This window comes from Pelmatolapia mariae, linkage group LG15 (genome assembly GCF_036321145.2).
Source record: "Pelmatolapia mariae isolate MD_Pm_ZW linkage group LG15, Pm_UMD_F_2, whole genome shotgun sequence".
NCBI lineage: Eukaryota > Metazoa > Chordata > Actinopteri > Cichliformes > Cichlidae > Pelmatolapia > Pelmatolapia mariae.
This window is the reverse complement of record NC_086240.1, coordinates 15,776,537-15,802,471: the sequence shown is the minus strand read 5'-3', so window position 1 is coordinate 15,802,471 and position 25,935 is coordinate 15,776,537. Positions and strand designations below refer to the sequence as shown.

General features: G+C 40.9%; 3 protein-coding genes across 4 annotated transcripts in view; 2 read left to right on the top strand and 1 right to left on the bottom strand.

The window, feature by feature from the left end:
* On the bottom strand, nucleotides 1-7,264 carry dtl (denticleless E3 ubiquitin protein ligase homolog (Drosophila)). The gene is made up of 15 exons (XM_063495774.1): nucleotides 7,213-7,264; nucleotides 5,273-5,410; nucleotides 5,079-5,171; nucleotides 4,937-4,998; nucleotides 4,609-4,729; nucleotides 4,451-4,516; nucleotides 3,577-3,692; nucleotides 3,410-3,483; nucleotides 3,201-3,307; nucleotides 3,006-3,110; nucleotides 2,417-2,529; nucleotides 2,205-2,294; nucleotides 1,916-2,039; nucleotides 1,077-1,735; nucleotides 1-239 (listed from the first exon to the last, which is right to left on the bottom strand). The coding sequence occupies exons 1-15, from the start codon at nucleotides 7,262-7,264 to the stop codon at nucleotides 174-176; spliced, it is 1,986 nt and encodes a 661-aa protein (XP_063351844.1). The 3' UTR covers nucleotides 1-173.
* Nucleotides 7,265-8,109: 845 nt separating this feature from the next.
* On the top strand, nucleotides 8,110-19,069 carry ints7 (integrator complex subunit 7). The gene is made up of 20 exons (XM_063496240.1): nucleotides 8,110-8,287; nucleotides 8,438-8,567; nucleotides 9,449-9,595; nucleotides 10,088-10,225; nucleotides 10,331-10,377; nucleotides 10,650-10,849; nucleotides 10,939-11,061; nucleotides 11,149-11,266; nucleotides 11,353-11,487; nucleotides 11,583-11,680; nucleotides 12,985-13,224; nucleotides 13,434-13,571; nucleotides 13,664-13,870; nucleotides 14,109-14,303; nucleotides 14,666-14,769; nucleotides 14,879-14,947; nucleotides 15,892-16,024; nucleotides 16,885-16,983; nucleotides 17,526-17,711; nucleotides 18,714-19,069. Exons 1-20 carry the CDS (start codon nucleotides 8,194-8,196, stop codon nucleotides 18,993-18,995), a joined length of 2,883 nt encoding a protein of 960 aa, XP_063352310.1. The 5' UTR covers nucleotides 8,110-8,193; the 3' UTR covers nucleotides 18,996-19,069.
* Nucleotides 19,070-21,608: 2,539 nt separating this feature from the next.
* The window catches only part of lpgat1 (lysophosphatidylglycerol acyltransferase 1), a 60,428-nt gene continuing 56,101 nt past the window's right edge, over nucleotides 21,609-25,935 (top strand). For both annotated transcript variants that reach the window (XR_010096361.1, XM_063495519.1), the window contains exons 1-2: nucleotides 21,609-22,169; nucleotides 22,837-23,089. Coding sequence is in view for 1 of the 2 variants with exons in the window: in XM_063495519.1 (XP_063351589.1) it covers nucleotides 22,852-23,089 (238 nt within the window). In the remaining variant the exon portion in view is untranslated. The remainder of the gene's footprint in view (nucleotides 22,170-22,836; nucleotides 23,090-25,935) is intronic.

Genomic DNA, 25,935 nt, shown 5'->3' with positions numbered 1-25,935 from the left:
AAAAAAGAAAAAGAAAAAAAAAGAAAAAATTTAAATAAAATGGAAAGCAGTCCCTGGATGTCAAATCCACACCATCAAATGTTCAGTGACTGATCTCAGTAATCAGTGATCTTAAGAGGCTTATAGTTTTTGGGTCCCACTTAAAAACCACCTTGAAGTTTGGTACAACCAGGTCAATCCAGAGGCCTTTTTGTAAAATACATGGAGATTTTCTTCATGGCTGGAGGGGTGCACACATTCTGGAAAACAGAAATGAAAAAAACAAAAACAAAGGATCATCTTAAAAGCTAAAACAACATGTATGGATGCCACATGTAATAAAAATATAATCACCCAGACATATCAGTGCTATTGCCTACAGTATGTAAGGAATGTCAAACTCATTTTACATCGTGTGCTACATACAGCCCACTTTGATGGGCTTGACCAGTGAAAGATATTTAACTAAATATTTAATCCCTGTCTTTAAGACTAAGAAAAATGACCATTGCGTTGCAGTTTTTCTATGGAATAAACATATTTTTTTTAAAAACAAAAAACAAGTGTTCAATTGTTTTTCTATTACTTAACTACTTTGATTTAGTACGAATTGCTACAAGGGAGCTCTTTATCAATAGGAAAAGCTTTAAAACCTCTAAAAATACAGATAAGAGTTTAAAATCCATGCACTCATTCACTTTTTAAAGCCTTTCGGTGTCGCCAGACAGAAGTCTGTGCTGGGCCGATTCTTGCCCCCGGACCTTATTTTTGACACCCCTGCTGTATGTGCTGATATGGGTTCCTTTTCCTTAAAGAATATTTTGCTGAAAAGCTCCTTGAATCATTTAAGAAATGGCATCATATCTGGCTTTGACTCCCACCATCTACAGCAGCTGTAGCAGGAGGTGGAAACAAGCAGCGTCTGTAGGTGGCTGATGGGCAGCTGCAGTTTAAAATCTCCATCTTATCGGCTGCCAATTGTGCTTCAGTATAACTGAACTACACATAACACCACCCTTGCATCACAGCACCAAACTTGAGGATAATTTCAGATGAGAATGTTAATCCACTCCCAAACCTGTGAGTTTTATACTTACTGGTGATGCTGGTGTCTTGCTTTCTTGTTTCTTAGCAGCACTGGGACTTCTGGGACCTTTGGGACTTCTAGGGCTTCTTTGACCTTTCCTCAGCTTCTGGCTCATCACTGACAGCCAGTTAACTCCTCTGGGAGAGCAGTTCTCCTTGTCAGTCTGACTGGATGAAGCCGCATTGTTGTCCTCTATGTGGCAGTCTGTTTGTGCCGGGCTCTCCTGTGCTGGGCAGCAAACACCAGAGAGGGTCCGGCTCCTCTTGGCTGCAGGAGAGAGTTCAGTAACGCAGTCGCACTGCTCAGTGCCCTCACAGTTTGAAGACGAACCGTCACCGGTTTCCAGCCTGCGTTTGGCCCGTCGTTCTGTGGGGGGCGTGCTGCTTGCAGAGCTCTGGAGAGAGTGGCTCAGCACCCGATGGGCTGGAGAGCCAACCTGTTCGGAAGATCTGCTGCTTGGGGACAACCACTGTTTGATAGTGGGCGGAGTTCTGTGGCGAACAGCTGCAGTTTTAGAGTCCTGTGAGCGGTTGGGTGTAGTGGTGCTGGAAGAACGGGGCAGGGCGGCTCCACTGGGAGCACAGGCTGCAGGCTGAGGTGAGGCTATCCCACCAAGGCTCACTCTCCTCTGGGGCTTGGCAGGGGTTGTCTCAGCTGGAATGGAAGGCCCTTAACAGCAGAATAGAATAGTGTGAGTCCAGATGTGATCATATTTTGTATTTAATTACAGGACAGCAGTGATTTATGATGAAGCACAAATTCACATGCACATACTGTAAGTGAAACCTCTATGCTTTTATGACTATATGGTAGTTATTCACAAGAATACATTGTAGGTGAAGCACTTACTTGGGAGAATCTTAGGACGTGCATGGCCCACTAGGTTAGCCTCTCCTAATGATGACTGTACTTCATCATTTTCTCGGTGAAGTCGCCAGATGCGCACAGTGTGGTCATCGGAACAGGAAGCAATCTGCCAACAGAGCAGAAGGCTTTATACAGAAGCTCATTAAATCGAATAAAGTCAGAGCGCCCCGCATCTTCCAGCAAAGTGCAGCTGGTTCAGGTGCTTCTCGGCTCATTAAAACTCCTCCAATTCACAGCAGTGTTCATACTTGTATAACCACTTATGTCTTACCTTAGTGAAATCTGTTGGACACCATGCAACAGACGTCACTTCTTCAATATGACCTTGAAGGGTCATGGGAGGAAGTTCAGGATTGGAGATCTGAAATGTAACAAAAAATGTTCAAAAACCTTAAATTCGCAGTTCCTCAACAATAAAAAAAACCCCAGAGTGAAAATAAAGCAATTTTTATTACGTCAGGTAAAATATAACCAAGAACGCACCTTCCAAATGTAAGTGTGGTTGTCACTCGAGCCGCTGGCCAAGAACTGGTCATCTGGGCTAACGCTGGACTTTACATAAAACGAGGAGTTCTGGTGACCGCTGAAAACTGCCACTGTGGATGAAACATAATTCTTAAAAATGACAAAATACTGACAAAGATCAGAGAACCCAAAAGCCTAAGGACAATCAAATAGAAGGATAAAACGTAAATTACTGTGTATATAACAATAAAAAGACAAATGCTGAACTTTCCTCTAGTTTCTGTGTATTTAGTAACACTTTCCTCTTTCGTTTCCATTAAAAAACTGTCATGATGCATTTTGAAATGGTTTCCTGTATTGCAAACTGTCAAATACCACCTAACCCACTGCTATTCAGAACTTCAGATTAGACTTTAACATGTAACACTAGAAAACAAAGCATCTACGGCTTTTATTTGCATCAAGAGGCTTCTGCTGCTGGATGCTTTGCTCCCTATAACAAAGTGCATTAGCGCCATCTAGTGATGAATGGGTTACCGGAAAAAATACCTCTTCTATTCCAGTGCACATACACACACTGTTGAGCCAGAGTGAGGAGCTTCTTTACCTGGTGTCGTTTTTATTCCGCAGACATTGAACATATAGATGCTGTCGTCTGTGCAGTTACACATCACGTTGGCTCTCGAGGAGTCCAGAGCGAGTCCGGAATATCCTGCAGCACGTGAAAAAAGACAGCTGGGTTATTTGTGGGTTATTTGCACATTTCAGGTAAAGGTGATGCTTGGCATGTTAGGGGACTAACCCAGTCGCGTCCGCGTGCAAGAACCTGGATACGGATATGTCTGCAGGGGTACAGGATCATGACGGTGTGCAGTGTAGTTCTTCCTCAAATCCCACATCTTGATTACTCTGATAAAGGGAATTGAAGGAGACAAAAAAAAATGACTGAGAATGTCTGGTAAAGGCTCTTATAGATGTGAAAAAGGTGACAAGAAGCCTTTCTTTTCTTACCCGTCAACAGCTCCTGAAGAGATGAGGGTGTGCTGATCCCTAAACAAAACCACTGTAACACTCTGCTGGGAGTCCTGCAAATAAGATGGAGTAGCTAAAGATTAGATTTCCATTTGCAGCATCGCTCTTTTCATTCCATTAAACAGCTGATTGTCAAGAAAACTCACCACGCTCGGAGCCATGCCGCGCATGCCGCCCCGTCTTTTCTTCGTTTTAGAGGGAGGGTTTGTCTCTGCTTTGTTGTGAGCTCCGCTGATCTGGTTCACCTGTCTGTAGAAACCATCTGAGGGAAAAGACAAGTTTGATTAAAGCATTCATATGAAAGTCACTATTTGGTATGACCACCTTTATTTCTCAACATAGTCTAACTCTATTCGGGAAGCTTTCTTGTCATTTGGCAGTTCGATCCCTGGCTGGTCCAGTCTGCGTGCCAAATATCATCGGGTAATCTAATCCTGCATTGCTCGCCGATGCATCCATTGGAGTATAAATGTGTGTGAATGTTAGATAGAACGCACTTACATTGGAAAGGCATAGAAAAAAAGTGCTTGTATGAATGGGTGTAAATGAGTAAATGAGGCAAGTTGCACAGAAGTGCTTTGAGTGCTCAGAGTAGAAAACCACTTTATAAGAACCAGTCCGTTTAACAGTTACTGATTTTCAGTCCAGTTCTTGTGTGAGTTAGCATACCCCAGACTTTTCTCCCCACTTCCCCTTCTTAAGAACAGCCTGAGACCGATGTTGATGAGGCTTCAGTTAACAGCAGATGGATCAACTAAAGGGTTTTCTTTGAAGGACACACTGCACACTATGCCAAAATACAACCAGGTTTTCAGGCTAATGGTTCTTTGGGAAACACCTTGGTGGTGCAAAAGTACTATTTTATGCCTTTCAAACTGAGTGGTCGTGGCATTTTTCGTAAATTCAACTAAAGAAACAGGAAAAAATAAGTGTTTTTGCAACAGGCTGCTAGTAACAAAGTGGCTAAAGATATGATTTAAAATTTATTGCTAAATTGTCTATTACTCTTCTGATCAATACCTTTTTTGCTGCACCTCATGTCCCAGACCATAATATTTCCATCTCTGGCTCCAGTGGAAAACACAGCTGTGTGACAAAAGAAAATGTATTAATCACATGATACAACAATATATCATCAATGCACAGCCAACACAGTGTTAGCTCAGTAAAAGGTATACCTTTCTCCTCTGGTGCGAATGCAACAGACTTAAGACTGCAGAGGTGGCCCTTGAAGCTGCCTAACAACTCTCCAGACTTCACATCCCACAGCCTGGCCATCTGGTCACCTGCAGCAGTTACCTGAAGAGATCACAGATGACCAAAGCATAATAAGAAAAGGCGTCAAAGTTTTTAATGGGTTCCAACAAAATAAAGCACAACAAAAAAACAAAAATTAGTAATCCCAGGTAAGGTAGATGCAATTACATGAGTCATGCATTTGAGGGTGATGCATAAAGATCTGACTTTCGGCAATTCTCTGACTAAACAGAATAAATTTGCACTTACTAACTGAGGCTCCCCTGGCATCCAGGCGATATCAAAGACAGCATTCTCATGAGCCAGCCATGCTGCAAGGTTCACACACATTTAGCCACCGACATTTCAAAATACATGGCATGACAATTATGAACACAAGTCAAAAGAATACCTTTGAGAAGTGGATATTTACGGCTCTCTGTGTTGTAGAGCCTAACAATGCCTTCTTCATTAGCTGCTGCGAGGATGTTCTGCAGGTCCCTGGCTGAAAACAAACAGGAGAAAAGAGACACTGCAGTTAGACAGATTAATGACAACAGGGCCTTGCTCTCTCTGCACTTACAATGATAAGCACAAATGAATTACCAGAGGAGAAAGCTAATCCAAACGGTGGCACAGAGTCACCAAGGTTCCCATAGGAGATATGTTCATCATGTCGGACACATCGGTAGCCTTCAAGCAGGGAACTCAGAGGGTACCTGGACCAGGGATCTGCAGGGAGAGCTGAAGAGAATGATGCATGGTCAGAGGAAGGAAATCAATGAGACACAGCAGTAAAACTAACAGAAAAATCATTGCAGATTTAAGAGGACAATCATCAGACCACTTTGAGCTGATATGAAGGCAACTGTTACTCAAATAACCACTTGTTACAATTAAGATATGCAGAAGAGCATCTCTGAGCATGCAACACATTGAACCTTGGAGTCATTGCAGCAGAAGACCACACCAGCTGCCGCTCCTGTAGGCCAAGAACAGGATCCTGGGGCTGCTATTCACACGGGATCAACAAAATTGGACAACAGAACACTGGAAAAACATTGTCTAGTCTGAAAAGTCTCGATTTCTGCTGTGATGTTTGGATAATAAGTTCAGAATTTGATGTAAACAGCATGAGAGCGTGGATCCATCCTGCCTTGTATCAACAGTTCAGGCTGCTGGTGGTGTAATGACGTGGGGAGTATTTTCTTGGCACACCGAGTACCAGCTGAGTATCATTTAAACACCACATCCTACCTGTTGTTGCTGACCACGGTGTACCGATCTTCTAATGCAGGGGTGTCAAACATACAGCCCAGGGGCCAGAACCGGCCCGTATAAAAATGTCAAAGAACGCATAAATGTGGATTTTCGGTTTGTACTTGTGAACTGATCACGTCACGAGAGTCCAAACTAACGGTCCAGAGATTTGACTCATTGTCATTTTTAAAGCCTTCTTAGTAACAAACAAATCACCCCTGGCCTGCTATACTATACCAAAATAAGTACTAGACACCATTAAAAATAAAATAAATGAATAAAAAACAGAAAATTAGCTGGGTTTCATTATAAATGAATCAATGGGCAATTTCCTATTTTATTTAACAGGAAAACATAGGATGTATTCTTTGAATTACCAGAAGATTTTGAGTTTTTTTTCTTTTGGGACCATTTACTATAATCACCTGTATGGGTAACAGTGAGGCTCATATTTTATATATATATATATCCTTAATATTTTCATAATATACTCAAACATCTTCCCACTTTCCATTAGTCTGGTAGTCTGTAGTAGCCTGGCCTACTTCAGATTGTTCTATACTTACCCTTTACTACGTGACACCCTTCTCTAATGGCTGTAATGGCTGCTTTCAGCAGCATAACACCATGTCACAGAGCTCACTTCCTCTCAGACTGGTTTCTTTAACATGACGATGAGCACACTTTACTCAAATGGCCTCCACAGACGCCAGATCTCAAGCCATTGGGATGTGGTAAAACAGGACATTGCATCGTTGATGTACAGTCGACAAATATGCAGAAACTGTGTGATGCCATCACGTCAATATGGATCAAAATATCTGAGGGACGCTTCAACCAACTTGTTGAATCTACGCATGGAAGACAAAAGAGGGTCCAACAAGCCAGGTGTACCTATTAAAGTGACCTACGAGCATAGATCGGCACGCTTGTCTTCTCACTTGCTCTTGAGTTGTATAAACCAAAGCCAATCAAAATGTGAGAAACTGTCCTAATATGTACTACAGTTATAAGGCAGGACATATTGTTGATGTGCCACCAGTTGGAGTCTGAACAGCCCGACAAAGACATTCACGAAGAAAGTAGAGTTAAACGTTAAAGTCCACACTGAAGGCAAAAGAAAAGCAAGTGCAAATGATACTCTAGGAGCCCTCTTGACAGCATGACTCCTCCAAACATAAAGCAGAGATGTTAGACTGCATTATCTTCCATGGTAGACTAGCTAAAGCCCAGCCATGGCCGTGCAGATAACCCAGATCTCCCCAGATAACTCATCCCTGTCTCACCATTCTGCCTCCGTCTGCCCACTCCTCTGTCCACCACTGAGCGGAAAAGCATCCCTGCACTGCAGCACAACTCGATCCAAAGGCTTTTGTATAAAAACGTAACGTTTTCCTCGATGTCAAGCTACTGCTGGTCCGCTTTCTGTGCCGATGCCGGGGTACTATTTCCCGCGAAGAGATCGTCCGAGCAGAAGGACTGAATTCCCCGCTAAATTTGCGTTACGCGCAACCATTGGTGGAAACGGCGACTTCCTGGGCAGGAGCGCTTCTGCTTCCGCTTTCTTTGTAAACTTTCCCACCATAACTGGAGAAGGAGACGCCCCTTCAGCATAAATATTTTTTTTTAAAACGATTAAACTAATAACTAGTCCCTCTTTGCATAGCATGTTTATTCTGTTAGAAAGTTGTTAGTTTAGTAAATACACTTTGGTGTATACAACCACTGCCAAACAAATGCTGCATGTAGATGGTGCATTTAGTGGTGCAAGTATAATTGGAAGTTGTGTGACAACACACAATTTCAGGTTGTGCGCAGTGTTGAACTAGAAATTGAATATCTGTGACTGCAACAAAAGTTATGAAAATCACAAGTAAAAATGTTCTTTTCAACAGAAGCACTAAAGTAACGAAGGTTTAAAAGTCACCATGACTATAATGTCTCCAATGTAATTGTTGTTATTTAGAGTATTATGGTGTTACCGATTCATCCATAATCCATCATTTGACGCTAAGGTGATACTAGAATAATATACTAATACATATTTCACTTAGATATTTAACTTAAATATATTTTTTAAATACAACAGTCCCTAAAACAGCTTATTAGCTTGCGACCATGACAACTGGCGTTTTATTATGAAAGTCAATCTCCAGACCGGATGTTCTGTCTCTGTATCCTCAGTGTTTTCCTGAATGCCGCCTGAACGGTGAAATGCTAACATCTCATGAGTGTATCTTCTTTTAAGGAGTAAAAACTGCACAGTAATGTCGCTCTCCACCGCACGCTCATTCCTGTCAGAGGCTTGTTATGGCGAACAGGAGCTCGACGCTAACTCCGCTCTCATGGAGCTGGACAAAGGTGTGTTAGCTCGCTGGCTAAAAACTTAGCATATGGTTCATTGATTGTGTTCTGATCCGGTGTATCGTTTTTCGTCATGTGTTAAGTGTTAGTGACTATATGGAAACTTCCTGCTTTGTTGTGACTGGAGAAATTCCACTTTATTTTCAGGGTTGCGGTCGGGGAAGCTCGGTGAGCAGTGTGAGGCTGTGGTTTTGTTCCCCAAACTCTTCCAGAAGTACCCCTTTCCCATCCTCATCAATTCTGCATTTTTAAAACTAGCAGACATCTTCAGGCTCGGGTATGATTGCTTTAGATGATCATTTATTTATGTATTTATTTGTTAAAGGCTACTTTACTGACAGTTGTTTCCCACTTTCTTTATAGCTGAATCTAATATAGGCATCCCAATGCATTTCAGAGTGTAGAGAAAATTTTAATAACATCTCTTAGTAATTCAGCGTACAGTTTAACCACAAGCCTAAGCCGTCATGCAGTTCACATAATCACTCTCAAGCTAATGCAAAAATAAAATAAACTCTGAAACACCAAAAAATAACAGATAATAGATTTTCTTCTTATATTTAATGTCTAATTGCGTGTCTTTGATGTCTCTGATAAACATCAAGTTCATTAATCTTTAAAAGTAAAAAAAGGTACTTTAAAGTACTTTAAACTAAGCATACCCAATAAACTGATCATTGAGGGCAGGCCTGTTAATGTGTAATTGTGTTGTGTTTGAACTGTAGTAAGATATTCGGGGAGTATCTGTGTATTTTATTTACTTTAGTTGTATAATTAAGAAAAGTATGAATAGATGTAAGTACAGAGGAAAAAATGTTGGTGTGAGGAAGGTTTTAACAAACTATAATTATTCTTCATGAAAAATGAAATGAAAAAGTTGTATGAAAAGAGAGAGAGAAGGTTCCAAATAAGAGGATTTGGGGGAAAAAAGTGAATTTATTTCACTTTAAGAAAGAATAAGAAACAAACTATTCTTACTTAAGTGGATTTTTCAAACTTTAATTTTATTCAAAAGTGCCTAAATAAACAAATGTGTGCATCTTATGCACTTTTTAATAGAATGTTTGTAAGATGTATTTAGAAGGTGTGAGAAGATAAAGTTGTGCTTTACTGTGCCACAAACATCTTTATTAATAGAAGCTTATTTCTCCTTTCCAGTAACAACTTTCTGCGTCTCTGTGTACTCAAAGTGACTCAACAGAGTGAGAAACATTTGGAGAAGATTCTCAATGTGGATGAGTTTGTGAAACGGGTGTTTTCAGTCATCCACAGTAATGACCCTGTGGCTAGAGCCATCACTCTGAGGTAATAATGTGAAATGATGAATAAAGACACGAGTGGCACATCTGACCCTATCCCTAGCACACTCTTCTGTCAACCCTCTGCATGTCCTCCTTCACTACATCTACAAACCTCCTTTGTGGCCTTCTTGCCTGGCTTTGGCATCCTTTGTGCAGTGTATCCAGTGTCCTTCCTCTGCACATGTCCAAAACATCTCAGCCTTGCCTCTCTAACCTTTACTCCAATATGCTCAACCTGAGGTGTCCCTCCTTTCTTATCCTGTGCATTCTCTGTGAGAATCGTAACATCTTCATCATACATTTTAGCAGATCTCACTAACGTCTTGTAAACCTTCTGCTTCACTCTTGCTGCTATCCTTCTGTCACAAATCACCCCAATACTAGTCTCCATCCACTCCACCTTGCCCTTACTTTCTTCTTCACCTTTGTGGTGCACCGTCTTTTTCAGTCATCTCAGATTTTTCAAAAGAAAATTCCTGCTGCCTTATGTGTTCAGGATGCTTGGTAGTTTGGCTTCCATCATCCCAGAGAGGAAGAATGCCCACCACAGTATTCGCCAAAGCCTGGACTCTCACGACAATGTGGAAGTCGAGGCAGCCATCTTTGCTGCTGCAAGCTTCTCTGCACAGTCAAAGTAAGGAAACGATGACTAAAAGTGAGCTCTGATGTATGGGATGATGTTTTAGATGATCTAATTGTGTTGTGGCTTTTTAATTAATTAATTATTTTTAATTTTCAGAGACTTTGCAGCTGGTATTTGCAACAAAGTTAGTGAGATGATTCAAGGTAAGATGTTTATTCTGTATTTAAAATGTCTCAGATCACGTGAAGATAAACGAGAGCTGTTGTGGTTCAAAGCTTCATTATTACTGATGTCTTTTGTTTTTAGTTTTCTCACTAAACTGAGTGCAGCTATTCTTTTTTTTCATGCTGAAATCACGGAGAAAAAGAAACATAAAACACTGCAAATACACATTTTGCTGAACCCAAATGTAACCCAGCAGATAACATCTGCATCTTTTACATAACGTTTGCATTGATCTTTTCTTCCATATCAGGTTTAGACACTCCTGTGGAACTGAAACTGAAGTTGATCCCCATGCTGCAGCACATGCATCATGACGCCAGCCTAGCATCCAGCAGCAGAGAGCTTTTACAGCATCTGGTGAACTCTTATCCTTCCACCCCCATGGTCATCGTCTCCCTGCATACTTTCACCCAGCTGGCCGCCTCTTCCCTCATAGATATCCCCAAGCAGGTAGACCCAACTCGCTGGCATACAGTGGTGTGTCATATCTTTTAGTTTGTTGTGGTGCACCTCTGATTTGGTTCCTAATCTGTTTGCAGCTGCAGCTCCTCCTTCAGTACCTAAAAGATGATCCGAGAAAAGCTGTGAAGAGACTTGCAGTTAACGATTTAAAGCTCCTGGCTAAAAAGGCTCCTCACCTGTGGATAAGAGAAAACACTCAGGTAGAGCCCCAGATGGCAACAGTTGCACTGTAGGGTTGTTGTGATGTTTAAAATCGGTCTGCAATCTAACAGCTTTTACCTCTGCAGATGCTGTGCGAGTGTGCTTTGACTATCCCCTACAACAGTTTGAAGCTGGGGATGTTGGCCGTTCTCTCCACCCTCTCTGGAACTATTGCAATCAAACAGTATTTTAGTAATGTGGGAGGTAATGTTTACGTTTAAATCACTGCATTTAGGAAACAAAGAAAGCCACTCTGAACTGATCTGCATTCTCTAAAACTTTCTTCTCAGGTGGCTCTTTGGTTCCATCCCGGCTCACTGACCTGGTTAAATTGGCACAGGAATGTTGTTACCACAGCAACTTGGCAGTAGCAGCTCACGGGGTCATAGTGCTCACCAACATTGCCATTTCCTGTCCGGAGAAAGGTTAGTTAGATTGGGCAATAACCTATTTGGGGGATGCTTTTAATTCTTAAACAGTGTGGTAATATTTGTTGTTGTGTGTATCTCCCCCTCCTCAGATATAGTACAGCTGGAGCAGGACACAGTTTTGGGAGTGGAGTCCCTTCTGATGCTGTGCAGTCAGGACAACAGCCCCAGTGCACAAGCCACACTGAAAGTAAGACATTAGACCCCCGAGGAGGCAGAGTTTATATTATAAAACATCTGAAAAAGTACCACAATGTATTTTAATTTAAATTTGGAAAACTGGTTTGGTTTGGCTGGACTTTTAAGAGTTACAGGTTCATTGTTACTCCTGCCCTGCTCACTGGACCAACTGAAGTTTCTCATGCGTACATGGTTCAGGGATTTGTCTGACAGAAATGTGTAACGGCAGCTGGTTGACGGTGGCTCCTGGAGGTTTCTGGTTCTCACTGGATGAAATTAGTTGCAAAGGATCTGCCACAACAAAAATCTCCCAGTGGTTGCCTGGGTTGAGCGCACGTTGCCTGTAGTTCTTCATGTTTGCCTGAAAAATACTCGTTAACTATTAACCAAATAGTACTAGAACTTTAAAAAGTGTGACACAAACTGGAAATGGAGAAGTTTCGCTTTAAAGTAAAAGTTGTGCCTCAGCACTGTAGCCAACATGTTGCAACAGACGCAACTTTTACTTTGAAGACAAATGCTCCTTGTTTCCAATTTACATTACACTTTTCACAGCTTCACTACAGCTCGGAAATCAGGTGGACACTGTGTGTAGACAAGTCCGTCAAAGTACCTCTATAGCAGTACGCTAGCAACCAAAGCAGTCAAAAGGAGGTTTTTTACAATTGTTTGACAAATACACATTTTTTCCCTAGCGACAGATGGTTGCCAGGATGTCACTGGTGAACTGTAGAACTGTGTAGGCTTATGCAAATTAAAACAAATCAGTTGACTTGGTAGATAGGTCTGGTAATCAAATTTGTTTTGGGGTTTTCCAGCTATTTACGGTGAAGCAAAGCTTAAACCTTTTATTGAAAATATAAGGCTCTCAGTTTCTTCTGATTGGGCGCATATCAGAAGGTTTAAAAAGCAGGTGGGTGTGTCTGCTTTCCTTACAACCAGAGCAGTGTGAGATAACTTTTGAAGGATATTCATTTACAGTTACGTCATACAGAGCCAAGAGTAGAAAAACTGTCAGAAACGGAGCAATCTGAAGCCTGAGCTTTTGGCTCACAGGGATAACGTGTACGTACTTTGGCTTTATTATTTGAGGCTTTGGTCTTGTTTGATATGAGGATCCATCTTTGTATTAGTATATTTATAATAGAGAATAAAGAAATGTTTTTCTTTAATACCAGCTGCACAAACTTTGCAAATGAGGTCAGAATTATTTTGGGAGCGTATCTCCATACCTCTTGTTACATTCAGCTCATCAGCCAACCCTTACCTAAAAAAGTAACACCCATCTCTGCATTTTCTTGTTTTCAACTTTAGACAGCTCTCACCTCATTGGTTAAGCTGCTGAAAAGTCGACCCCATCTCAGCCAGTCTGCAGTGGAATTCCTGCTTGGCCAGCTCCACTTGTCCTGCGACTCCTCTCGTGTTCTCATGTGTCACGCTCTAGCGGCCATCGCCACCCACCTGCCTGTGCTGGGGGACGGTATGCTGGGGGATCTGGTTGATCTCTACCGGGTGGCCAGTCACTCGTCCACCGATAAGCAGCAGGAGCTTCTGGTGAGAGATGTGCAAGGGTTCACGCATCAGCTGATGTATAGAGACTAAATGATACATGATGCAGTTTTATTTAGCCTTCATGTTTTAATAGAAGGTAGAGGAACCTCACAGGAGCATCCTGTTAATATTTACCTCCTTGTTTTACTGCCTTTACATATCGCCGATTTCTAGAGTTTCACACTCATCACCCCCTACTGTCACTGCTGCAGGTTTCCTTGGCAACAGTGATTTTTGTTGCAAGCCAGTCGTCTCTGTCAGCCGAAGTGAAGACTGTCATCAAACAGCAGCTGGAGAACGTTGCTAACGGCTGGACGGTGTATCGCATTGCACGGCAAGCCTCGCGCATGGTGAGATCTTTGAATCAAAACGGTGTTGCAAGCAGCCACGAAGTGCCTCAGATCTCCAGCAAGATGATTATTTTCTTATCGTTCACCTGCAGGGATGCCACGAGTTCTCCAGCGAGCTGTACCAGTGTGTGCGGACTCGCGTGGCCTCAGAGCACTTCTACTTCTGGCTGAGCAGCCTGAAGGAGTTCTCCCAGGCTGAGCAGTGCCTGAGTCACGTGGAGGACAGGGACTACAGCGGAGCCATGAGCGCCATCGCAGAGGCCTTGCGCTCCTACCAAAAGGGCATCGCCTCCCTCACAGTCAGTTAACTGCCAGGCATCTGCTTGTCAAAAAGCATTAATACTGTTTATCTATCACCGGTGACAGGATGCTGAAAGCTGCTGATAGCCAGTGTGGAGAGGGGTGCCATTAGAGCTGATTTCAAAGCAACTCTAACTGCTAATGACGTGACTCACCTAGAATCTCGTTAGATCAACTCAACCCGTGCCACTATTTAACTGCTGTGTCCTTATTTATCTGATTAATCCCTCCCTGCAGGCTGCCAGCACTCCTCTGAGCCCGCTCACATTCCAGTGCGAGTTCATTAAGCTCCGGATCGACACCCTGCAAGCTTTGTCGCAGCTCATTTGTACCTGCAACAGTCTGAAAACCAGCCCTCCTCCCGCCATCGCAACCACCATCGCCCTCACTTCAGGCAATGAGCTGCAACGCTGTGGCCGCATCTCAATGCAGGTGACATGCTGAACTTTGGCCTGAGAGGAGTGGACTCCCTTTTATTTATTTACTTATTTTGAATTTGTGGTTACAGCATGTCAAAGGTCACTATTTAGGCTTTCTGTTAATGCACCAGCAAACTGGAGCAGATTGTTCATCATGCTGAAGAGGTATTTGGTTTTAATTAGGAGACAAATTTGATTTAAGATCAGTGTTCAATATAGTTTTCCCTTTTGGGCCTCCGGGTCAGTAGCTCAGAGTTTTACTTGGATCTTTTCACTGGACGACAAAAAGCCAATATAATTATTTTATTTACCTAGCTTTATCTAGAGGAATAAAAGCATAGTTGTGAAGCTGTGATGCGTTTCTCTTCTCACCAGATGAAGGTGTGCATGGATGAGTTCAGAAGTCTTGCTGCTCGCTATGCTGACTTACACCAGTCGTCGTTTGATGCAGATTATGCGACCCTTCGCAATGTGGAGTTGTATCCTTAAACGCACATCATCATACTTTTATACTTTCCTTCTTCTCTCTTTTTTTAAAATCTCATCTCATAACTTATGTCCTTAAGTTTTCTTTAACCGTTTGCCCAGACAGCAGCAGAGCTGCTTGCTCGTCTCCCATGTAATTGAAGCTTTGATACTGGACCCACAGGCTGCCAGGTGAGGGCTGCTCTGAGTGTCAACAAATAATTTGATTTGAATGGATCTAGTTTCGATTGTGCTGAGTTTTTCTGTACCGGAGTTACTATAGTTTTTTGTTTTCTAAATAGTTTTTACCTGTATTTTACTTTTAGTTTCCAGATCGGAATTTCTTGTTTCAGTTTAGTTTTATTTCAGCTGTAAAAGGCATTATTGTCACCCTGCTGGCCAGCCAGGCAACATGGATACTCAAGTTTATGAATGCGATAACTCGAGAACGAGGCAACGTAGGTGTTTCAAATTGATACTATAGGTATATCTAGAAAAATCTCGGACAAGTTCGAATCTCAGCGATCAGGTTTTCTGAAAATCTTGTGAATACAGTCACTCGAGAAGGAAGTTGCCTCAGATTTTCAAAACGATACCACAGGTGTATCTTCTAGAATAGTCCAGATCTTCTGTTGTTTGAAAATGTTTAGTTTCAGTTCAGTTTTTTAAGTTTCAGTGCTAGTTTTAGTCTTTTTAACTATTGTTGCATGGAGGACGTGTCAAAGACTAGGTTTATGAAAATCTGCACATATATTACAATAAAAACACCACCGCATTAAAGCAGTAGACTCACAGACTGGTAGACCTTCAGAGTATCAGATAACATGTCCATCAATGCGTCATCGGGCAATTTGTAATAGAATTTTTTACCAAACTAACAAATATAAAACTAAGGATTTTTCCTCTATATTTTGGTTTTATTTTATTAGCTTTCAGCATCACACATAGACGTAGCTCTTTATAAGCTGCACACAGATGCATGACAGTGTAATAAAAGTAAATGCACCTTATTTTATTTGACACAAGCTCCTCCACTGGACCGTGTACTCGACTGATCTGTAGAGAAAGTGCTTTGCGGCAACAGATCCCTTCTGTAAATTCCCCCGACATGTCTTCCATCTGTTTCTGTAATGTAGTTTTCAGGAGTACGGCACTGTGGGGTCGGTCCAGACGGAGAGCGAATATGAGCGACAGATGATGTCGGTCTTCAACCACGTGCTGGAGGAAGTGGAGAGCCTGACCAAGAAACACCCTCCTGTCTCACATCTGGTAAGATTAACACTTGGTACTTCATCATCGATGGTCTGGTACTAATGCCACAGACAAAGGAGTTAAAAATCCCAAATTGTGTGGATGAAATGATGTTTCTTTTGTCAGTCCGTGACTGTTTTTTGTTTTTTTGTTTTTTTAACAAAATCTAAACAAACATCTTGTTTGCAGTTTTGTAATATTTCACACAGTTTGTGCAGAAACTCGTGTGGCTTCATTCCAGGTACTCCGGCTTCCTCCCACAGACAAACACATGCTTGTTAGGTTAACTGGTGATTCTAAATTAGCCGTAGGTGTGAATGGTTATCCATCTCCCAGTGTTAGCCCTGTGAAAGACTGGAGAGTGTCACAGGGCGGTCTCCATAACTCTGAGTTGGATCAGTGGGAGGTGATGGATGGATGAATATGTAGAAACACTGAAAACACTGCAATAATTAGAAATATAACCCCAAAATATTAGAAGGGTTCTCAGGGGCTGACTACAAATGGTCTCCATATACTGTAGATGTGACAAAGAGTCTGTGTTACCTTATTTAACCCTAGGATATGCTTTTTATTGTTCTTTTTGAACATCTCATAAACAAACACAGAAAGACAAACAACCAAAATCTATAATGTTAAAAGCAAAAAAAAGCACATTTTGGGGGGTTGCAAACTACCTCACATAACTTTCCGTTAACCTGTCGCACCGATAGATGAAGTCCGGTTAAAAAAAAAATAAAAAAATTGGAGAACTTTCATATTACAGTAGAGCAGGGGTCATAAATGACCCCACTCAGTTGCTTTAAGGTTGGGGAAAAATGTAAATGACAAAAATGAAGTGGCAGCAAATGATGAAAATGTGTTGCTTGTTTTTTCAGCACACCAGCTGTCTCTGTGATGCTGTCATAGCTTTGCTGAAGGTGCCGCTGTCTTTCCAGAGATATTTCTTCCAAAAGCTGCAGTCCACCAGCATCAAGGTAACTGTTTTTAGTTGGTTTCAAGAGAAAAGCACAATAATGATATGCATATTCTAAGGCACAGTCAGCAACGGCTGTCTTCCCCCAAGCTAGCTGTTTATTGTTAAATGAATCACTTTCTTACCCAGACTTGGATAATAAGATTGATATCGCTTAGGAGTAGATATGTAGCTAATACAGGGAGACGGCAGGCTCAGCTCAGGACAAAGACTGGAAACGAGGTAAAATCTGCCTGCCAGCACTTCTAAAGCGCACTAATTCACATATTATGTAAAATCACCTCTCTGTGTTTTTATGGGGATTATGTGCTGGACTGTTTCTTGGCTGGTCTTCTTGGAAAGCAGTGCGTCGAGCCAAGAAATAGTCCAGGAAATAGTCTGCTGTAAGAGAAACGCATGAGACATTTCCACAGTGTCACATTAGTATTTTACATGTACATCTCTCTTGGCTGTTTTGGTCAATAGGGTGGGTGTTCATCAGAGGAAGGAAGACATTCTTCCTCTGGTACTCTGAAGGGTTATATGTGTTGTGTTTTTTTCCAGCTCGCCCTTTCACCATCCCCACGAACATCGAGCGAGCCAATCCCAGTGCAGAACACTCAGCAGCTGACCTTGAAGGTGGAGGGTGTGGTGCAGCACGGCTCAACTCCGGGACTCTTCAGGAAGATCCAGTCAGTCTGTCTTAATGTTACCTCAGTTCTTCAGAGCAAGACGGGACCTGACTACAAGGTGTGTGGCCTCAGTCAAGTTTATTTATGTACTTAGTTTGTATTGACACTTAAACAACTTAGACATCACAAATCATATTTTCATTGTCACTTTTACAATTGTTGTGACAGAGTACAATGCTAAACACAGATTTGTAAACTCTCTCTTTGTTGTTTAAATATCATAAAAATAGGTCTCCATGTCCTCATGAAGAGCATGTTATTGGTTCTAAAAGATGGATTTCCCAAACACTATCCAGCCACATATGATATGTTGCAGGATATAGTTTCCACTATTGTCAATAGTAATAATAACAGATGATTGCAAATGAGTCCCAGTTTAACACAGTCAAGTGGATTTTTGTTTTTGTTTTTTAAGTTACACCAGAAACTGAGATTCATCAGAGCAGGCAACTTTTTCCCAGGCTTCTAGAGATTGATTTTGATGAGCCTGTGTGATTTGTAGCCACAGCTTCCTGTTCCTGTCTTCTGCAGCTGCAACCCATTTGCTTCACTGTTGTGCAGTCAGAGATGCTCTTCTGCATGCAAGTCCGACCCCTGACACCTTGCTGCGTATATCCCTGCTCTCTCCTCGCCTCTTTCCTGTCTACTCTACACTACCCAACTTTCAAATAAAGGCGAAAAGCCCAAAAGTAAACCTTAACTTTTGATGCTCTGATGCTCAGTTCAAACTCAAAGAGGTTGTCTTGATGACGTCTGCATGCCTAAATGCATCGAGGTGATGCTATCTGGTTGGCTGATTAGATGTTTTCATTACTGAGCAGCAGAATGTGTATCTAACAAAGCGGCTTAATAGACGTTTGCGTTGCTGTGAGTAATGAGCTTGTGATTTCTCTGAGGTGCTGTCTAGTTCACTATGTTTAAGAAAGGTCAGAGATCTTCTCAGCTGATCTCCAAAACTGGACAACTCACTACAACATAGTTTAGATGGATTAAAATGGCACAGATTAGACCAGTTTGACCAGTGTAAACGTTTTAAAAAAAATTTTTTTCCCCCTTTCAGATTCCACTAGATACTAAAACAAATGAGATCAAGCAGCGTGTCGAGCCCCACAACGACTACTTCAGCACCCAGTTCCTGCTGAATTTCTCCATCCTGGGCACCCACACCGTCACCGTGGAGGCCTCGGTGGTGGATGAGAGCGGCATCGAGTGGAAGACGGGGCCCAAGACAACGGTGTCAGTAAAGTCTCTGGAGGACCCGTACTCCCAGCAGCTCCGTCACCAGCTGCAGCAGGGCGGAACTCAGCCCGCGCCACAGAGGAGCACATACACTCGCTTCTAGTAGTGCTTACAGTTTGACCTTCTGCACTTGACCTTGTAGAAATTAAATATGTACATATTTTTTAATGATTAAAATACCAAATTGATTTAAATAATAACTTGGTGTGGGTTTTTTTAAACACTTTTTTTCTTTTAACTCATCTATTTTAAGGCTGCTCATCTTTATATATTTTGCTGTCTGGATAACATCAAAATGCCTAATTTAATGCAGCTTTTTGATTTTTCACATATTCTCAAATAGGATTTCATGCATGCAGTAGCCTCTCTGGGATAGTTTAATGCTAAATGTCCTTGGATTTAGCGTCCTACATACATGCAGTTGCACAGACAGCCAACAGGGGGCAGCCCATACCAATTAACGGAGCATCTTCGTTTGAAGACCATTACAATCTGTGCTGTCAGCCTCATATTTATCTAAATGACTGGTCTAAAAGATCATATTTAACACTTTCTTGATAGTTTAGCGTTTTTAATTACTTTATACCCCTCAGTTGACTTTCCTGTTATGTTCATCAGCATTTAAGCACCTAAAAGTGAGCTATAATTATTTTAAACTTTTATAATGTTATTAATTTTTCGCTCACAGCGTTCCTAAAATACCATAACGCTGTTTCTATCCTAGAGAAGAAAAGGCAAAGACTGTTAAAAATAATAGTAATTATAAAATATCCACACCCAAATGTGAGCTTAAAAACTAACTGGAAATGTGCCGAGATGACTTCAGATGTAGTCATAAGATTTTTTTAATTTATTATTTATTTTTGTGGTCGTAGACTGAAACCCACCATCGGCACTTCAGAGTCTGCGCACTCAGACTACTGGCAGGCGTCAGATGATCAAGTGAGAAGCGCTTAAAAAAACAACAACTTCCGCTTTTGGTTTTCAAAATCAAAGTGTCTCGATGACCTCATTGTGCAATAGAAATTCAAATTAGTTTCTAGTTCACGTTGAACTAGTGTGGCAATGATTACAATATTACTATCATTATTATTATTATTATCATTATTATTAGTAGTGGTAGTATTGTAGTATAGATAACATTATTCCATAATATAGGTAATATTATTTTATTGAACTAATAAAACTATTAAATAAAAAAACAAAACACAAGAATAAGTAGAATATGATCACAGGACCAGAGCAATAAACATTTATGAATATAGTTCATATTATAAGTTCAAAATATTTAATTATGGAGAATTTAAAAAACAAACAAATGTGTAAAAAAAAAAAATCAAATAAAATAAATGTGAAAATATACATGATCTGGCCAAACAATAAATGTTTAGAAACATTTAATTTTCTTAATACAAGAGCCCAACATTTCATTACACAAAAAAGTTAGAAATAATTTATTATGGCAAAAACTAAACAGTAAAAGAAAAGAAATGCATAAATGTATGTAGTCTAAGGAGCTTGGAAAGCTTCAGTTCTGAACGGAAGAAGCTTCTCGGATGAGGGGTGAAACATCTTCAAGCAACTTAAAGAAGTCCAGACGCTTTTCTTTCCAAGCTCCTTAGACTACGATGACCTGGATGACTGAGAACCTTCACAGACATAAATGTATGTAGAACATCCTCACAGGACAACACCATTAACAATAAATCTTTTCACAACTTTACGAATAGAATACATTTAAAAATATAATATATTCAGGTATAAAAATTGCACAAATAAATATGGAGAAAAAAAGCTCAAAGATTAAAAACATGATGATTATGTGACAATGATCTGTTTGTAACTTTGTAAATAATCAGAAATTTGAATCTTTATCAAACTAACCAAGATTTATTCTTTGGAACCTACACCCTTTTTAGTAACCAGTGTGATCTGACTAGGAGGGATATCGTTAGGTGTTTTGTTTCCGTTTGTATATGGATGATCTTCCTAAAACATAAAACAAAGTGAATACTGGAAGTATGATGGGTGTCTTGTTAATCATCCAGTATAGTCTGATAGTTGTTCCAGCAGCTGGTCAGGGTTCACTTAATTTATAATTTGTTGAGTTAAACTCTATAAAAGTGCAATAATTAAGCTAATTTTCGCTAATTCTGTTTGGGTGATCATTGTTTAAATGTATAGACTATAGTCAGATATTTGGAATGATCTCTGTGATGATCATCATCATAATCCTTATCCCTCTGAAGCTACTACACCTCATCCTTTCAGTGGACTGTGTAAAAAAGTCCACTGAGCTCTCTCCTAGACATCTTCACACCTCCACAGGTATGTCATATGGACCGTTCTGCTCTTCACCCTCTCAATAGCTAATCTCACTTCCTCCTTAGTAATCGTCTGCACTTCCTTATTCCTCCTGTTATTCCTTCTCTCTCTCAGGAGCTCCTCAAACTACTTTATCTTCTCAGTGAGGAATCCAACCTCATAAGAACATTTAACAATGTTAATCTACAAAAGTGACTAAATACTAAAGGTTCCTGGCGTGGACATGTAAGGATTTTTAGTTAAGCCTTTTATTTTCATTTAATAGCATAATATCTAGACCAAAAAAAGAAAAGAAAACGGACTTCACTTTGTACGATTACTACTAAGAAGATTTTATTTTGAAGGCAGGATCATATCATTTCCGATCCTGTTGATCTTTTGTGTACATTGACGCGTTGTGATCGGCATCCGGAGAAAGACAACGGCTCCTGGAAGCTGGAGACGAGAAATCGCTGATCTTTGTATTTGATGTGTACCTGCGGTGCATATTTTAAGCCGCGTTTGTCTAACGATCAGGGCTGATCCCAACAGGCCTCCCCTCGTCGGCTGAGCCGCCTCTCGTCAATATTCGCTAATGGGAGGTCGGCTAACTTGACGATGACGATGATGGTGATGATGATGATGCATCAGAGGATTTATCCCGGTGTCTGACTGAGATGGAGCCAGCGGCGCTCGAGTGGAGTCGCTTGCTAGCCAGCTAGCGAGCTAACGGTGCCCTCCAGGATTGAGCGTGTTCCCAAGCAGACCGCGTTTTATAGCTAAATGGGTGCAGCCGCAGTTTTATCGCGCAGTATTTCCACCTTTGACCCCCACGTTTGATAGCCCGACCATGCCGACCTGCAAATACTGCTAACTTAACCTCCTGGGTTGGGTACACGTGACAGCGTTTATCTCGCTCCAACAATTAGCTGCACCTTCGGCCGTCCTTGGATGCTTCAGTGACGGTAACCGGGTGAGTAACATGAGCTACAGGACTTTTACTACTCAATTACAGGGGTCGGGCTATATTCTGGATGAGGCACACGGCTTTTGCGCTTTGCAGGAGCCTCCAGACACCCAGCGTACGAGTTAACGTGTGTTATTGTCTCGTAAAACACTGGAGTGTTAAGTCTTAGCTGCCTATGCTGTGCGTGTCGGTATATTTCGCAATAGTGCCGATATTTATTAACTAATCCCGTTATGCTAACTCACTCCACCGCTAGCTAGCGTGTCATGAAGTACTCGACCGCGTCCCGAGCGGCTGGTCCTTTTATGGTGCTGTCTTTGCAAGGAAAACTGTAAAAGATTGGCCGCTAGCAGACTGTCGCTAAAGAAGAAGGAGCGGGCATATTTAAGAGTAAATCTTCATTATCAATACTGTGACTGCAGCGTCCAGGACGCGCGTGTTACATATAAATTCCGTGAAATAGCCTCAGCCGGTTAGCGGCAGACTGCTTGGTTTCCAGGGTGTGTGTACGGATGTGTGTGTAATAGCTATTAGTAAATTTGGGGATTGGTTCAGAGAGTTTGTGTACAGTGAGGAGGATAACGTGATGCAAGTTGCACACATGACTTGTTTCCTGTCTTGTGAAACAAGTCAGTAGGAGAGGCTAACTGCTGCCGTGCGTGTCCTTTTGCAGACGGTGTGTATCAGGATGGCACAGCTCTTGGATGGGGCCGGGAAACTGGTCTGGGTTCTCCTCAGATCCATGCTCCGTTTCACTTTTATGTTCATCAACAACTGTGTAGCCATCCCATCCTACTGCTTGTACCTGCTGCTGCTTCAACCCCTGAGAATATGGGACAGCTCCGTTTTCTGGCACATTGAAGGCGTCATGTTCAAGTGGTTGCTGGCCATGGTGTCTTCATGGGGTTGGGTTGCAGGTTATACAGGTAAGATGTTTTGTTTTTTTCTCTTTTGTCATCCATTGTGCATCACTGTTGCCGTGTGTGTGTGTGTGTGTGTGTGTGTGTGTGTGTGTGTGTGTGTGTGTATGGATGGATGATGGGTTCAGTGATGACCATCTAATAATGCAGGAGCCTGTTGTAACACCAGTATGAGCTTCAAGTCTTTTCTTCACATAGGCCTGTTTTCTTCCAGGTCCTATGAGGTTACTTAGGAAGTTATTGCTATTGGGAAGATATTTTCAAAGTCTTTAAAAGCTAATAGAATTATTCCGTTTGCTGTAGGGAAAAGTACACATTTTTAATGTGAAGAATTTGCTTAATGCATATAACATCAACCCAAAACATGTTGAGAGAAACAAATGCTTACTGCTGTGACTCAGATGTACTTACATGAAAGAGAGAGAGACAAGCATTGGCTAATACCTCCCAGCATCGTGACAACTAAACATTGTGTAAACAAGTTATTTAACGAAGTTGGGGTTTGCTGAATGTCCTACTGTAAAAACCCGCTCAAAAAGTTACAGCTATTCACTTCTAAGGCTCTTCTGAAGAAGTATTATCTTTGCTATATTTGCAACACATACATTTTCTTTTTCATGTTCCTCCCAGATCATGACAGCTAATCCGCCCGAGAACATGAGCTGTAGTGTGTAGTTTCTATCATATATATTAAACCAGTAATAGCTGTAAATGTAGAAAAAAAACACCATTTTCTGTCTTCTCTCAGCCCCTTCCCCTTTGTAGTTAGCATAAAAGATGGTGATTTGTCTTAACTAACCATCGAATGGTAGTGAAACTTTAAAAAGTCAGATGCAAACTGAAAATGCAGAATGTTCACCCTCAAAGTTGATGTTTTGCATTACTGCTGAACCAACAATTTCAAAAGGGGCACATTTTACGTTGAAGCTGAATGGCCGTCATTTTCGCTTTGCATTTCATGTTTGATAGTTTTCACTGCTCGGACAGTGGTTGGCGAGCATTTGCAGAAAAATCAGCAACTTCCATGCAAACTACGGGTGAACTCGACAATCTGCTACTGGCCAAAGGAGTCACAGGTTTTCTGTGTGGCATGGTATACCACTTTGTGACCAACTTCACCTAGCAATAGCAAACTGGTTGTGGCATACACATTTTTTCCATAGTGACCGATGGTTATCGTTGCGTCACTCGCCACGCTCTAGGCCGACATGAACGGGGCTTTAGCGTTTGATTTCAAAGCACCTTTAGCAAGCACTTACAACTAGCAGAAGAATGCAGTTTTTTCTGTAGCAACAGGTGGTTGCCAACTGGTCTCTTGGCTTGTGTAACTATGTTTTTATAATGTTTTTTTTTTTTTAATACTGGGCATGGACTGCAATATAAAGGGCTGATATCAGTGTTTAAAATAACAGTATGGCCATTTATGATACTGATATATTTGTTTGTTTGTAATATCTTTATTATGATAAATAGCAGAAGCATTTTAAAATCCTTCCACACTATCTTTATATATTTATATAGTTTAAAACTGATGCAGCATCACAGGTTGATATAAGACAGAGTAAATGGGGTAAATTTTGTAATTTTTCCTCTTTTCTTTTTTAATACCAGTTGTTGGAAAAACGAGTCAATAAGGAAGCTATTTGTCTATTCTTGGACATTCCAAGTTGTGGAAACATGTTACCTCTTCCACCTTCAGGTGTATGTTTAATTGATTAATAAGCTACTAATGGGTTGGCCAAATGATTCAATAAAAATAAACAGCTCATTCAATTGATGTTTTATTGATCCCACAAGGGAAATTATTGTAACATGGTGCAAAACATTTCTATATACAACAGTTCTTAAAAAATAAAAATGAAGTTAAGTTTAAGAAGGGTGAAAAGTGTGACTGAGATTGTGCAACAGAGTAAAGAAAGAGAGATTGATTTTAAAAAGCTAAACTTGTTTGTTTTGATCCTCAAGTACTGCAGCTGCACTTTGCCCTACTTTCAGTAGAGCTTTTTCAAATAATTGCGGTTAGTTGCTTTAATAACTGATTCTGTGTAAGTGGTGTTGTATTGAAATGCATTGCTTGCTGTTTATAAGGTTGAATATATTTCTTCTTGATTATATAAGAATTGTGCATTTGTAGACGGTTCATTTAAAGTAGCTGATCACTGAATATTTCAGAAATTGTTTCAAAATTATAGATTAAGAAAACCTTTTTGTGATGATTTTGTGCTTTTCTTTGTCATTTCTATCAGTAAATGAATTCCATATAGCTTTGGGATTTGTAGTCGGACACAATAGGACATTAAAAAAGCATCTGGTGCATTCAAAAAATTACAATGCACATTTTTCACCGTTTTTGACATTTTATAGGTTAATTAACTGAGAGCGTAGTTGCCAGATAAATCAGTAATGAAGCTAATTGTTGGTGTGCTCCATAAATGACAGATGGAGACAGAATATCAGACACTCACCTGACAGACACGAATATCACAGGTCGTCGTTGTTTCCACTCGAATGGCTGGTTGGATATCTTGACGTGACTCAAGCTACAGTCGGGTTCATTTATATGGAGCAAAATGCTTACAGACTGCTAAGTGGTGAACATAGGAAGCAACAAGGCATGCTAATTAATAATTCAAAGCTTTCACTCTATAGAGCACCTGGACTTGCGTTGGGCAATATGTATTGCAGGCTTTGATCGACAGCATTTGGGAGTGAGATATTTGGCCATTAAAGTTTAATTCAGATTTTAAAGGTATGACATGCACTGTAATTTGCAATCTGGTACTACTCATAGTATGTATAGCTATGTGTACGTACTAGTATTTGTTCTGGATCTTTTAAAGTGATGAAAACCA

Coding starts and splice junctions, on each gene's coding strand:
- dtl (XM_063495774.1), bottom strand. CDS start 7,264: ATGCTTTTCCGCTCAGTGGTGGACAGAGGAGTGGGCAGACGGAGGCAG. Junction 3,693..4,450: donor CATGAGGTGCAGCAAAAAAG/GTATTGATCAGA, acceptor CTTTTCCCTCAG/ATGGTTTCTACAGACAGGTG. Junction 2,295..2,416: donor ACCACACTTACATTTGGAAG/GTGCGTTCTTGG, acceptor GTTACATTTCAG/ATCTCCAATCCTGAACTTCC.
- ints7 (XM_063496240.1), top strand. CDS start 8,194: ATGTCGCTCTCCACCGCACGCTCATTCCTGTCAGAGGCTTGTTATGGC. Junction 14,770..14,878: donor ACCCTTCGCAATGTGGAGTT/GTATCCTTAAAC, acceptor CCGTTTGCCCAG/ACAGCAGCAGAGCTGCTTGC. Junction 17,712..18,713: donor AGACGGGACCTGACTACAAG/GTGTGTGGCCTC, acceptor TCCCCCTTTCAG/ATTCCACTAGATACTAAAAC.